We start from the raw sequence: 14074 nt of genomic DNA, 5'->3' as shown, positions 1-14074 counted from the left end.
TAAAACTCTCTGTTATTTATATTATTAAAATTAAAAATAATTAATACGTGTGTGTGTAGACTTTCGTTCATAATAATTACATCGTTCAAAATCATTCAATTGATAGATTCATGTCTGATATAAGGAAACTACAGGTAACTCCCGAAAAACAGGGTACTTAAGGAACACGAGTTTCGAAAGCACGGATACCTTTCCCCGAATTATGCGGTTCCAAACTACACAATTTTCGAGTAATTCTTTTGAAAAAGAAATAAAATATAAATTAATATAAATAATTAATATATAAAATTTAAGAGATAAAACATTTTTTTAAAACTAATTGAAAAATTAATTTGAAATATGTAATACAAGATTTTTTAGAAGTATCTACCAATATGAATTCACAAACAATAAAAACTTGTAGTTTTATATTTAACAAAAAGAAAATTTAAAACGTAACGCTTTTTTTTTATTTTCACACTTGAAACGGAATATCGTTTTTTGTAGTCTCGAATAAAACGATTTCAAAGAACACGAAACCAATTAATCGTGTCCTTCGGGGGTTACCTGTATATATATAGTTATATACAACAAATATTACATCGAATTTATGTATATAACTTAATAAAATATGAAAAATATTCATTATAATTATTAACAACTCATTATGTTGCTTCTATACCAGTATCAAAAAAGTCTTTTACATGGTTTGATGATTTTTCAGGAAAAACTCTATAATAAAAAAGAAAATAATAATGATTTAAATAATTCTCTTCAAATTTGCATTTATATTCGATATTTACGATATTATTTACCTAAATATTGTGTTCATTCCGAGCAAGTATCTAGGAATGGATATGTTTGACCAGTTCATTCTTTGTGCTCTGACTATTATATTAGCAGCCTCTTTCGGTGAAAGCATCGCCATGAAGTTCTTGAACCTTCAAAATTGAATAATTGATAATACATATAAAATCTTAAGTATCCAAAAAACAATTAAATTCTTTAAACGATTATTTATGCAGGATATCCTGTAACTAGTGGACCTTATTACAAAATATCTTATATATTAAATAATAACATTTATCGCATAGGATTATTGTAACATACCACCTTGAGTCCAACAATCCAATCTGCGTGCGAATATAACAAGACGTAAATTTTACACAGTTTAATATAAATATTATAATATGATATATAATTTTTGTTTTTTTTTAAATAATTATTATTTATTAAAGTCTCTTACTTTATTCTTGGCTTCTTACAGAGACCAGTGTCCACTATGTATGGATAAATAGTTGTAAAGTTTATGTTAGAGATTCTTCCTTTGGAATATTCACGAAGTTCTTCGCTAAGAGCTTCCATGAAACCTAAAAATAAAATAAAAAAATTAATATCTATGAATAATTCATTATTTACATATGCCCAGTATTTTTGATTATTACCTCTAACTGCAAATTTAGATGCACAATATGGTACCAAATTAGACAATCCGATCATTCCAGCCATCGAAGAAAGTGCGACTATGTGACCATGATTTTTCTCTATCATGCTCGGCAAAAAAGCTTGTAATACCTGATAAAATAAATTCACTAATGTATTTTATATACAATTTAAATGAATGTTTCAGATCGATCGATAAATCAATAATGTACCCAAAAATGAGCCAATACGTTGACGTCAAATATATTTCGAATTTCTTCCGGCGTATGATCCAAGAACGAGTGGCATGGCATTATACCAGCATTGTTAATTAATATCGTAACGTTTCCAACTTCTTCTTTAACCTTTTCGGCGACTTTTAATACTTCCTCTCTCTTCGAGACATCGCATCTGAAAAAATAAAAAAAAAAAGCAAAATAAATCGATTATAATTAATCGTTGTTAATCGTAATATCGATAATAAATTAAGTCCACGAAAATGATTTCTCTGATAATTCTATTTAATTAAAAACAAATAACGTACGTATAACCATAAGCAAATGTACCGCCTATTTTTTTAATTTCCGTAACTGTCTCTTCGTTAAATTCTTGATTTAAATCCCAGCATACAACCGTAGCTCCTAAAGAAGCATACTTCAAAGCAAGTTCCTTTCCGATTCCATGACCAGCTCCAGTAACCTATTACAAAACAAAATATTTTTCTATTACGTAAATCCAATACCCTAAATTTATTATGCTTACCAAAACGATTTCACCTTTAACGTCTTTTTCTTTCATAGGTACGAGCAATTTATATATAGCTTCACCAATACAATAAAACATTTTCAAAAACGTCCAAAGTAAATTAACGACTACTAGTGAACCTGTATACACTTGATCCATATTTGCTTGTAACAGCGATCTAAAAATTAAAAAATAATTATTTTATTTATGAAATATATAATGATTTCAATAATATAAGAAATACATTTCCTTTATAATATGCACACCAATAGTAATTTTATATTGTGTCGGCAATTTTGCAATCGTAATTATACAATTAATTATATACAATTAAACATATCAAAACAAGCAAGTGAAAACAAAATCAAAGATTCTTGATAAATAAATTACATTTTGACTAATCTTTACTTTTATCGCAAATCTTGTTTATATGATTGATCTTTGATAAATGCTAATTCACAAAAAAATTGATCATCGTATTGAATTTTATATACGACTTCGATTATTGTTAAATTAAAATCTAGTTATCTTGATCTTTGATGAATCTCTTATGTTATAGATGTTACTTTATTTCTATTCGTAAATTAAGTGGAAATTCTAAGAATAAAATTTAAAAATATATATGAAAAGATATTCTGATTTCAGAAAATATATGTGAGATTATTCCATGGTCTTCTTAATCATTACGATAAAGAAAACATGGCTTAGGAAATACATCGAATAGAATACATTAAAAGCAATTGTTTACTTTGTAATCGTCAAGGTACTGTACAAGGAATTATTGTAATTACTTTTTTTACACCCGACATTAATTCTTCTTACTACAATATTAATAAAAGGGATCGAATCGCTGATGTGGGATTGATTTCCGCATTTCATGTAACTCAGTTTATTTTCTATCACACTGGCAACTTAGTCTTTGTACATTGGATTAAAAAGCAAAAGATTAAGCTCTTATGTTTAAATATTTCATCCGACATGGATAAGATCGAAGAGAACATCAAGATTATATAAAATTAATCAGAATAAGATTACACCTTGAAAGTATACGTTCAATTTCACTTTTTGCGAAATACTACAAGTATTTATTTTTGTATAAGTACTTACGTATATTTTACTTATTCTCTTATTTCGTATGTACGACATATGGGGAAACGAACAATTCGATTCGAGAGTACGTAAACTTTCTGCATTGTATTATCGACGATAAGGAATAAAAGAAGAAAAAAAAACATACAAAATTTGTACCCTCTAATATTAACTTGTTTATACATTTTGATATTTTAATTTGTTTACATTATAGATTTTTGATTGTTACAAATTTGAAAGGTAACGAAAACGTTCAAATTATTTCAGTTTCTATAACGATCATATATCAACATATTTTAATTGGCATCCTTTTTTGAAAAATTTATTTCTTCTTTTATACGTGCAATAAAATAAGAATTGTGTGTAGAAAAAAAATTCAAAGACATTTGAAAGATTTATTTGGTACATAACACAGGTGTATTCGTCTCGAAAATATTATATAACAATTTTTTTTTTTTTATATTTTAATTAATTCAATTAATTATATCTAATGCTGATTTTATAAAAGATATTTGTAGTTTTTGTTTTCTTTTCTTAAATAACGAATCATTGACCTTGTCGAATGATTGTTTCAATGAAATATTGTTTAAGGTCATTCAAATTAAAAATATCTTACTTACATATTTTTCTTAGATAAGTGACAGTAATGATTGACGAGACGAGAATAAAAATTAATACAAAAGATAATGAAGAAAATAAGTAATATGACATACATGATTGTGCACTTCAATAATGTCCTTGGTTCATTAGTCTATAATCTAACGTAATGTATATATAATGTGTAATAACATCTCGCTTATTATAGCATTGATATACTATTATTATTTGAAATTTAAATTAAAAGCATAAATAATAGGTGTGTTATCAATATCATCAAACACGATTATTCATTATTTTTTCTTCGACGTACTAACGATTGAAAAACAAAAATTTCATAAAATTTACAACGAAAGAATCTCGATCGGTATAAAGAAAAATCAATACAGAAGAAGTGCGAAATAAAAAATCTTAAATATTTATATCGATGGAATTGAAATTTGTTATTTACGTTTAAAGTCGAAATTGATAGATAAAAATTGTACTTTACTTTATCATATCTAATTCAATGCAGAATAATTAGAAAGTAGCAAAGCTATGAAGAACTTGTCCGTTGTATGTTTGATGTTTCTTTTTCTAACGTATTTTAAAATGATACAAATTACAACAACAACAACAACAAAGTACACAGATCAAATCGAATTAAATCGAAAAAAAAAAACAGGGATAACAGAATTTCTTTACAAAATTGAATAAAAAGACGATCATTTTAAAATCATCTTATATACAAATCTCTTAAAGCTTATTGGTCGTGTGTTATTTTAACTTTGATTATCGTTAAAAATTAACAAAAGAAAACAAACAAACAACCAAAATAAAGATTAAAACAATTTAATTTCCGTTCGCGAATAATGATTAAAAAACAATCTAATTAACAAAAGTTTTTTTTTGTTTACACTCTGTACGCGCGCGTGTACGTGTGGTGGCATTCGATGATGTCTCCAATCGAAAAAAAAAACATAAAAGAAATTCGAATGCGTATGAGAAAACCCTCCCCCCAAAAAAAATAAAAAATCAATCCTATCTCGAACTCACCTGATTATTTAAAATTTTTCAAAGACGCCTGTGGGACGTCGTTATTGATCAATAATAAATCGTCGAGGGAGGAAAGAGAAACGATACGGAAAAGTATCAAGAAATCGTTAAACCGATGCCGTTCACGTTCAAACCGCTACTAAAAAACTGACTACGTCTGGCTATACTACTTCTTCGATCACTATGAAAGCTACGATCTTATATTTTAAGGCTTTTATCAAGAATATTTCTCTCTCTCTTTCTCTTCCCCCTCCCCCTCTCCCACCCCCTCCTAATTCCCTCTTTCTCTTTCTCTCCTCTAATGTAGCTAGTAGAAACACGTACTATATAATATGTATATTTAAACATTAATATATCATATGGTATGGGAGATTTATTCTTCGTCTGGTCGAACGTCTTTTATTTTTCTGTGTGAATCTGTATCTCTATAATATTTTTCTGAATTTTATTTCATCATATATATATATATATAGAAAATATAAACGTGTTATTATTATTTAATCTTATTTTATCTAATAAATATATTCATTCATTTGTTATATATTCGTGTATGCATATGTATTGGTATTAAATAATATATATTTATCGCGTATTAAATATTTATTTTCGTTTTTAACGGAATAACTAATTAGTACGATTTATTTTTAGTTTGGATGAATATACTATAACCTTTTGTGAAGAATAATAATTTTTCTTTTTTTTTTTCTTTTTTTTTTTTTGAAGAAATAAATTTATAGCCGCATATTTATATATATATACGTATACACCATTTGTATCCCTTTACTATAACGTCAAGTATATAACCCTTTCCACCATGTACCCATAACCCACGTATGACATATAATTTATGTTAGATTATACATGCTCGTTGTTATCACTTCCGTGTATGAATCTTTTTGTATATTGAGAAAAAAAATTGTCTTTTTTCGAACGATAATAATAATAATAATAATTTAAATCCACATAATTTGAATATCAAAATAATAAGAAAAGAATTAATATAAAATTAGAAAAAAAAAAAAAGAAAAAAAGAAAAAGAAAAAAAGAAAAAAAGAAATGTATCTTATTAGATTGAGTTATTAAATATCGAGGTATGCATAACGCAATAATGCATTCGCAAACGCAATGAAAAATAAGCAGATTTATATTACACGCGAGACGAGCAATGGCGTACCAATAGGATATTCTTAAATTGACTAACTTAGTTGCAAAAAAAAAAAAAAAAATCGGTTATGTAAGTTCAAGGACCAGGTCAAAAAAAAAGATACGCTTTTATAAAAACTTGTATTCAAACCGGTATTCTGATTTTAGATAATATTAGATGCGTATATATAATATATTAGGTGGATATTGTATGGTTCGTTCACTATATAACTCTCTATTCAAAAGCAAAAATTGAATAAGTATTCAAATAAGAATATCTGGAAAAAAACTCTGATATTATTATCGATATTGTAATAATGGAAATGAATTTTTGTTATCTGACCAGAGTATTTTAACCTACTGACAAGAAATATCTACCAAATATATCAAATATATCTTCAAAATAAAATCGACTAATTATCAGCTACAAAATAATAAAAATTAAATACTTAATCACGTTTTGCAGAAATAAAAATAAACATGATATATTTGTAATATCATTACAAAATGGATTTAAAATATAATTACACTTTTACATATTTTAAATGTATTTAACGACGCGAAAGTTAAAGTAATAAAATCTAATACGATTGAATCTATGTATGGTTAACATAAGATATCAAAAATATCGCAAAAAAATGTAATTGAAACGATCGTTGCCATAATAAAGCAGATATTGTTTACAAAAAATAATCAATTACGAAATTTGCGTTTCATAAGAAAAAAAAATAAGAGAATTTTGGTTGTACGGATATTTACACACGCACACACACACATACATATTCCACGTAAATATACGATGCTTACAATGCACAATACATATAAGTATAATATTTCTTCTTTCATAGGATGCGTGACAGAAAAAGTTATACAATCCACACGTACACATGCATACGGTATTACACGTATGTATAATGATTACACAATCACTTTCGTTCGAAACGTGCGATTAGATGCAGGAATCCTCTCTTCCTGCACCCACTGCAAAATGTTCTTTTCTACATTGCATACGGGATGCATCTCGTTTCGTTATTCAACTCTCGTAACTTCATTTCGGAACTAGCTCACGCCTCGACTGTGATTGTTGACTCGCGATCATTCGCTTAATCAAAAGAAAGTGGTCGTTTCTTTTGCTTCTTCATTCTTTCTTTCTTTTTTTCTATTTTTTTTATTCGAATATTAAGAATATATTTTTATCACCAAACATATCATTTATCTTTTCTACCTTATAAATAACACGTTTCACTCTGCGTGACTAAAAAAATAAATAATTTTTCAAACTCCAATTCGAATTTGATAAAAAATCCGTGGAAAAAAAAATAAAATTATCTTGGCAGAATTATAACGCGCGATAATACATTCAAAATAATTATTATTTTCGATAATTTTGATTTGAATCTGTTAATCAAAGATTATTGACGTATTCGTTTGTCACGAACGTTCTTATCGTTTTATTAATTTTCTTATTCCTAATAAAAAAATTCTATATACGTAAGTCAGGGTTAAATTGGATAATTCAATTAAATTATCTTTTCATATCTTAGTTTTCTTTGTACTTTAGAAACAAATTTTGTTAGCTTATCGAATCTAATCTATCAATCAAATTTCAATTTTTTACTTTAACTACTCGTCGTTTGTAAATTAATGTATCATCTATTTAAAGTATGTAATTCTTCTTTTTCTTATATTTAAACATTTCAGGATTTAACTAGTTATTTCACAAAATAATGATAACACATATATCACAATTCTTCATTTTTTTTTTACGAATCATTAGTCCATTATTCAGTATTCAAAGATTTTTGTTCTCCACCTTATTAGTAATCACAATTCCATCTTATAAATTAATGGTAATTGATCAAGAAAATCTTCATGATTAACAGATTAATTATTTATGTATTTAGTATATAAAATAAAAACAAATTATTTATTTAAAGCAAAAACATCTCAACAGACATCATTTTTTTTTGTTCGGAAAGAAAAAATGTTTGTAATCTGTTTTTAACTCTCTTACTGTTTTCTTTTAATCTTGATGAAATTTTGTTCAATTATACTTTATACTCCGATGAAAAATAGAAGCTTTTTAGATTTACTAAAAATATGTTTTATAAAACATGCTATAAGGTTTTAAAAGAGTTAATGCGTCGTTTGTCAAGCGACATTTATACTATGACCCTCCCCATGTGTTATAAAATTATATTCTAAACGAGTTATTATATAGAACAATTGAATGCTAATGTAAGAAATGTTTAATTAAATTTATCGTACAAATTGACGTCAATAAAAATATATATGTCATTCGCATAATTGACAAATACGACGCTTCGAGTTTTAACTTTACCATTTTCAATTTATAAATGTGAAATTAGTTAAATAAATAAAATTATTATTATCGGAAACAAATTGTAAATAAATTAATACGAGGAAAAATATATAATATATAGGATATAATATATATTAGAAATATTTAATAAATTTCAAATCATTGTATCTGTATATTAGCACGAATACTTGGATGCATATATAATTATTCACAGCATATAAAATAATTATTTAATAGTAGCAATTAGCATAATTATTTAGCAGGAGTAATCAGCATAATTAAAGAATATATCATAGAGAAAAAAATAACAATAAAAAAAAGGATACATTAATGAGAGAACAATGTATATGTATAAAGTTCTAATTATAGCATGTTTTATAACAACTTGCATGACATACCAACAAAACGAATCCGGTTTTTGTTGATCTTTTTTGAATATATCCGACAACTGGATTAATGAACGAGTAGAATCAAACTGATTCAAGACAGGATGTATTTATACTTGCAATATACATGTCTACATATACTTCGTAAAAATGTTCTATGATAGTGATAGGATATATGAATAAGAAAGAGAAAACCATTTGAATATCACTTATTTGAACATTTTTTTTATTTAATTATAGAAACTGTCGAATTCGTTTGAATTTCAAATTATTTATCTGCTTAAACGAGATACCTAATTGAATTGATCGAACTCGCATAACAAAGAATTTGTGACGTTGTCGTATGAACTATGATGGTCCATAAGTACAATACAATTTATTTATAAAAAGGTCGATAACACTCGATACATACGCGGACAATATGCACATTGTAAAACTCACATGAGTATAGCAATGCATTGGATTTACTGTTACTTTGATTTTTGAGCCTGATCAAAAATTATTGATTTATTTTATACGTGATTTTATTCTTGCATACGTTTAATACTTACTGGTTTATCTTTTTTTTATCTTGTTATAATACTTTCATAGAATTTCTTCTATAAATTAACAATCCAAAGCGAAATTATTCTAAATACATTAAAAGAAAGTTTTTCTGTAAAAGTATTCATAAATCATATAAAAAAGAAATTTAACAATAAGATAAATTATAAACGGGGGAAGAAAGAAAAAAAGATAAGAAAAGTTATAACGAGTAATAACTATTCCATTGACCATTTCCAAGTGGTTTCTAAAAATAATAAAATCGATATTCACATACGTAGGGTTCACGAACCCTCGTCTATAGCGACGACAGAAACTTCGACCTTTTGAACCTTTAATTTTCTACAAGTGAAAAAACTTTACTTCGAAATAAAATATAACGATCTTAATCGTTTATAGAAATTTGCTAGTGAATTTTATTATCCAAAATTTGTCCGTATAATTTTTACATCACATGTATACTTCTGTAAACATTATATATATTGCATATAAATATGTTTTTTTCTTTTTTCATTCTTAATAATATTTCAAATTAAATGACTAGTCTGTCATCCCGCCAAAATGTTTGAAATCTCATTATTGCCATCCATAACGATCTAAAATCCCCAAATATTCATGAAATATTCCAATACGGTTATTGTTATCCACTTTTGTAGAGAAATAGGTTAAACGATGAACAAAAAAGTCTTATTTATTGTTTCTGTTTTTTATTCAACAAACAAATGAATATTGTATATTAATATATATTAAAGGATTATTTTAATTAATTGTTTTAAAAACTACTTATTTGTATACTTTTAAAAAATATCCCAATACTCGTCCTCAACTTTATTTTGGATATATTTTTCATGCTTGTTTATTCCATTTGATTCCATGACAACATTTTAAATTAGCAAAGCGGAAAATTAGGCCGACCAAAAATGTCAATTACAAGCTTGGATGAAAATACAATAAGACTTGTAACCACTACACAAGTTATAACATCTGTATATAGCGTTGTTAAAGAATTAGTAGAGAATGCGTTTGATGCAAATGCAAAAAACATTGAAATTAATCTCGTACGTATTTAAAATTCACTTATACTGTTTTTCTTTTTATATATACATATACACTTTATGTTCTTTTTCATTTATATGATGGTGGATTGAAAAGTTTTGAGTAAATTCATTCAAACAAATCAGTTTGATATATTTATTTCAATTGCATATTATAATATTTGTAATTGTTATTAGATTGATAATGGTACATCGATGATAGAAGTTAAAGATGATGGTGATGGCATTTCAAATGTAAATGCCTCATTTATCGCTTTACCATCCAGTACTTCAAAGATATCGTGTTTTGAAGATTTGGGTAATACTTGCTATTATTATATTAAAGCTTAATTGTTATTTTATATGATTTACATTATTAATAATAACATCATCTTTATTATATTATTTATATAGGTATGTTAAAAACTTATGGATTTCGAGGTGAAGCACTAAACGCATTATGTAAAATGAGCGATGTTGTAATTATGACAAAAACAGAAAATGATGAAGTAGGCAGGTTGTATAATATGGATAACGATGGAAATATTATGACAACTGAATCATATCCAAGACCGAAAGGTATACTTACTATATAATAATATAATAAGCAAGTAAATCATTATACTTACTTTATATAATTTGTTTTTACATTAGGTACTACGGTTCAAGTTAAACAAATGTTTAGACAATTACCTGTAAGGAGAAAATTAATTACTGACAAAAGAAAAGCAAATCAAAATATTAAATTAATAGAAACAATGCTTAAAAGCTTTGGAATATGTAATTTTACGGTGAGAATTAGTTATAGAGTAAACAATAATATCATATTTATGAAACCAAACCTAGATAATATCAAAGAAGCAGCACAATATGTACTAGGGAGGCGGATAATGTCTAAAATGAAATGGATTACTCATGAAGATACTGAGGTATATATAATAACATTATTTTATATTAAAAAAAAAAGGAAATATATATCATAGTCAATCACTTGAAATATTATAAATAATGTTTAATAAAACTTTTATTTGCACTTTCAGGCTACAATACAATTAATGATTCCTGATAGAGGACTAGAGGATATAAATGAAATTTGTGAAACTACTCATCGTTACATCTTTATCAATAATCGTCCTATTAAATATAAAGATATTGAAAAGGTTTGATTTTAATTTTATAAGAATTAATTAAACTTTGATAGATATTTTACATTTAATATTTTTCATTATTACACATTATTTTCTCTAAAATATAATATATTATTTAATGATAATGTATTGTATTAAAAAGAAAAAAAAGCATTTAACAAAATGTTATATTTTGTTTTTGTTATTAGGTAGTGAATGATACGATCTCAGAATATTTTAGCAACAAACTGTCAGTAAAAAGGAAACTAATATTTCTCGTGTATATTTTGGTAGATCCGGCAGATATTGATGTTAATTTAGAACCTAATAAAGATACAGTACTTTTAAAAAATCAGGTATATATTATCCAATTACAAATTAAATGAAAAATACAAAAATTATAATAATATATTAAAAACAAACAAAATATATATTCTAGCAAATAATTCTTGATATTATAAGCAAACTTGTAATAAATTTTTATGATATACAAAGTGAAGAACTGAAAAGAAAAAATTCTACTGAAATAAGTAATTATGAAAGAGATTCGTCGATAAATAATACAAATAATTCAGAAACTGAATTGCCAGTATGTAAAAAACGCAAAATTTTAGCTGATACGGATGAAAAAGAAACGAAAAAATGTACAAACGGAGAATCAATTAAAAAAAAAACTAATAATAATACGACTGAATTATTGAACTCGGAAATTACTAAAGACAACTCCAATAGTAAAAATACGACAAATGATTTAATAAGTACAGATAATCGATGTAATATTTCTGAGGATGAATTAAAAGCTATTGCAAATTATTTAGACACTACGACAAATTCGCATAACTCAAGTAAACGTAACAGTACAGATATCAATTGTACGAATAATAACGACCTTAAACATGATAATACGTTAGTATTAATAGAACATAAAAGATAGCTTTTAAAAAGACATATACTTTAGAACGAAATTCAAATATTACTTTTAATTTCAGTAGCAATCCAGAATATACCAATGATTCATTACTCCGTGATTTGAATTCAACTGATGAAAAAATTAATAATCAAGAGACTATAAATACATTAGATAATCAAGTTGATGTTATAAATGAAAGCATTAGTCAATTGCCTGTAGTAGACCTTGGTGAAGATTTTGAGATTGATCTTATATTAAATGAAGAAAATAGCATAAATCCACATATAGATAAGGTGCATGATAAAAAAAATAATGAAAAAGAGGAGCATTCATTAAAAATGTGGAGTAAAGGACATGTAGAAGGTTTAAAGGTATGTTTATCATTTTTCCTTTTTTGTAATTTAACGAAAAATAAATATATATATCATTTTATAATAAGTATATTTTTTTTATATTAATAGGGTGGTACAGATGTAAAACCATTTAACGATTGTACAAACTATGTATCATTAAGTAATGATTCTTCTACTATGGAGACAACATTTACAAAATTTGCAAAAGACATCAGATCAGAAAGTAAATATATTGCACATTTTTTCTTTTTTGTATCATTAATATAAATTGTATTTGTAATCTATATATTAGAAAAATAATTATAATTATTATTACTTGTTTGTAGTAATGAAAGAAAATCCTAAACTATCAACGGTAGAAGTTGCTCGTAAAATAACAGATATTTGGAAACACTTACCGTCCCAAGAACATGGATATTATCAAGATCTTGCTCGCGAAGAAAAATTAAATAAAGAGAAGGCCAGAAAAGATGAACTTAAAAAGAAACTTCATGAAGAATCCAAGAAAAATAAAAAACGACTTTTACGTATGCTTGAAAATATGAAAAACTCAAATACACAAAAATCAGAAAATCTTGCAATGAGAACTACAGTACCTTGGAATATGAATATAGACAATGTCAGAAAAAGTTTTAAAAATAGGTAAATTATAAGTATAAAAAATTATAATCATTTAATTTTGAATAACATTTACATATTACAGACAAATTTATTATAAAATAGATACTTTCATCTTCAGAAAAATATTAAAATACTTTTATCTTTTAGATGTGATTATAATAACATTCATTACGTAGTAGGATCAATTAATATAAATTTATGGATCATTCAAAATAGTGCACAACTTTGGTTACTAGATATTTCTCAAATTTTAAAAGGATTAAATGTCACTGACCTCACCATTGATAAGGTAATTTCTTAATTGTATATCATTACTATGCTATTTATTCAGATAATGAATTTATTTATTTAACTTTTATTCATAATCAAAAATATTGTTGACGTACATAAACTTACAGATACAATCTGAAGATGTCGAAAAACTTTTTAAACAATGGATTTTAGAAAAAAAAGACATGTCTATGATATACCCGATATATACGTTGACATGAAATAAATAATTGTCAAACAAGGATTTATATGTATATATGTATGTACATTTAACAAAGATTTGATATAAGTATTTATTACATTAAGGTATTATATATATGAATAAAATATAAAATATTTTACAAAATATAAAAACTAAATTAAATTTATTAATTTCTTTTTTTTGTGTATATTCTTATGCAAAAAAATATATTACACATAAAATATTCTTACTCATATTGTAATTAATTATTTGTATCAGTATTATTAAAACTATTGATTCTTACGATATGGATTTTT

At 25.4% G+C, this 14074-nt stretch overlaps 2 protein-coding genes across 5 annotated transcripts; one reads left to right on the top strand and one right to left on the bottom strand.

Moving 5' to 3' along the window:
* Positions 1–430: 430 nt before the first annotated feature.
* LOC106785636 (short-chain dehydrogenase/reductase family 16C member 6-like) lies at positions 431–8797 on the bottom strand. Of its 3 annotated transcripts, none has more exons than XM_014746268.1 (8): positions 8731–8797; positions 2164–2323; positions 1946–2100; positions 1635–1812; positions 1425–1554; positions 1226–1349; positions 795–920; positions 431–711 (listed from the first exon to the last, which is right to left on the bottom strand). In XM_014746268.1, exons 2-8 carry the CDS (start codon positions 2302–2304, stop codon positions 645–647), a joined length of 921 nt encoding a protein of 306 aa, XP_014601754.1. In that variant the 5' UTR covers positions 2305–2323; positions 8731–8797; the 3' UTR covers positions 431–644. The 3 variants fall into 3 exon arrangements, with proteins under 3 accessions (XP_014601754.1, XP_014601751.1, XP_014601753.1); XM_014746265.1 differs by lacking the exon at positions 8731–8797 and adding an exon at positions 6817–7036; XM_014746267.1 differs by lacking the exon at positions 8731–8797 and adding an exon at positions 4867–5050.
* Positions 8798–9912: 1115 nt separating this feature from the next.
* On the top strand, positions 9913–13842 carry LOC106785634 (PMS1 protein homolog 1). Of its 2 annotated transcripts, none has more exons than XM_014746263.1 (12): positions 9913–10319; positions 10494–10614; positions 10710–10874; positions 10950–11224; positions 11336–11455; positions 11632–11778; positions 11862–12328; positions 12415–12703; positions 12794–12908; positions 13012–13327; positions 13454–13595; positions 13705–13842. In XM_014746263.1, exons 1-12 carry the CDS (start codon positions 10182–10184, stop codon positions 13795–13797), a joined length of 2388 nt encoding a protein of 795 aa, XP_014601749.1. In that variant the 5' UTR covers positions 9913–10181; the 3' UTR covers positions 13798–13842. The 2 variants fall into 2 exon arrangements, with proteins under 2 accessions (XP_014601749.1, XP_014601748.1); XM_014746262.1 differs by having other exon boundaries at positions 12412–12703.
* Positions 13843–14074: the final 232 nt, after the last annotated feature.

Source organism: Polistes canadensis, unplaced genomic scaffold (assembly GCF_001313835.1).
Source record: "Polistes canadensis isolate GaletaPanama2010 unplaced genomic scaffold, ASM131383v1 scaffold_53, whole genome shotgun sequence".
Taxonomy (NCBI): Eukaryota; Metazoa; Arthropoda; class Insecta; order Hymenoptera; family Vespidae; genus Polistes; species Polistes canadensis.
Note: the sequence above shows the minus strand (reverse complement) of the source record. Positions and strands in the feature narration are given on the sequence as shown.

Coding starts and splice junctions, on each gene's coding strand:
- LOC106785636 (XM_014746265.1), bottom strand. Junction 2,101..2,163: donor TTAAAGGTGAAATCGTTTTG/GTAAGCATAATA, acceptor GTTTTGTAATAG/GTTACTGGAGCTGGTCATGG. Junction 712..794: donor GGAATGAACACAATATTTAG/GTAAATAATATC, acceptor TTTTTATTATAG/AGTTTTTCCTGAAAAATCAT.
- LOC106785634 (XM_014746262.1), top strand. CDS start 10,182: ATGTCAATTACAAGCTTGGATGAAAATACAATAAGACTTGTAACCACT. Junction 12,909..13,011: donor AAAAGACATCAGATCAGAAA/GTAAATATATTG, acceptor ACTTGTTTGTAG/TAATGAAAGAAAATCCTAAA. Junction 13,328..13,453: donor AGAAAAAGTTTTAAAAATAG/GTAAATTATAAG, acceptor TTTATCTTTTAG/ATGTGATTATAATAACATTC.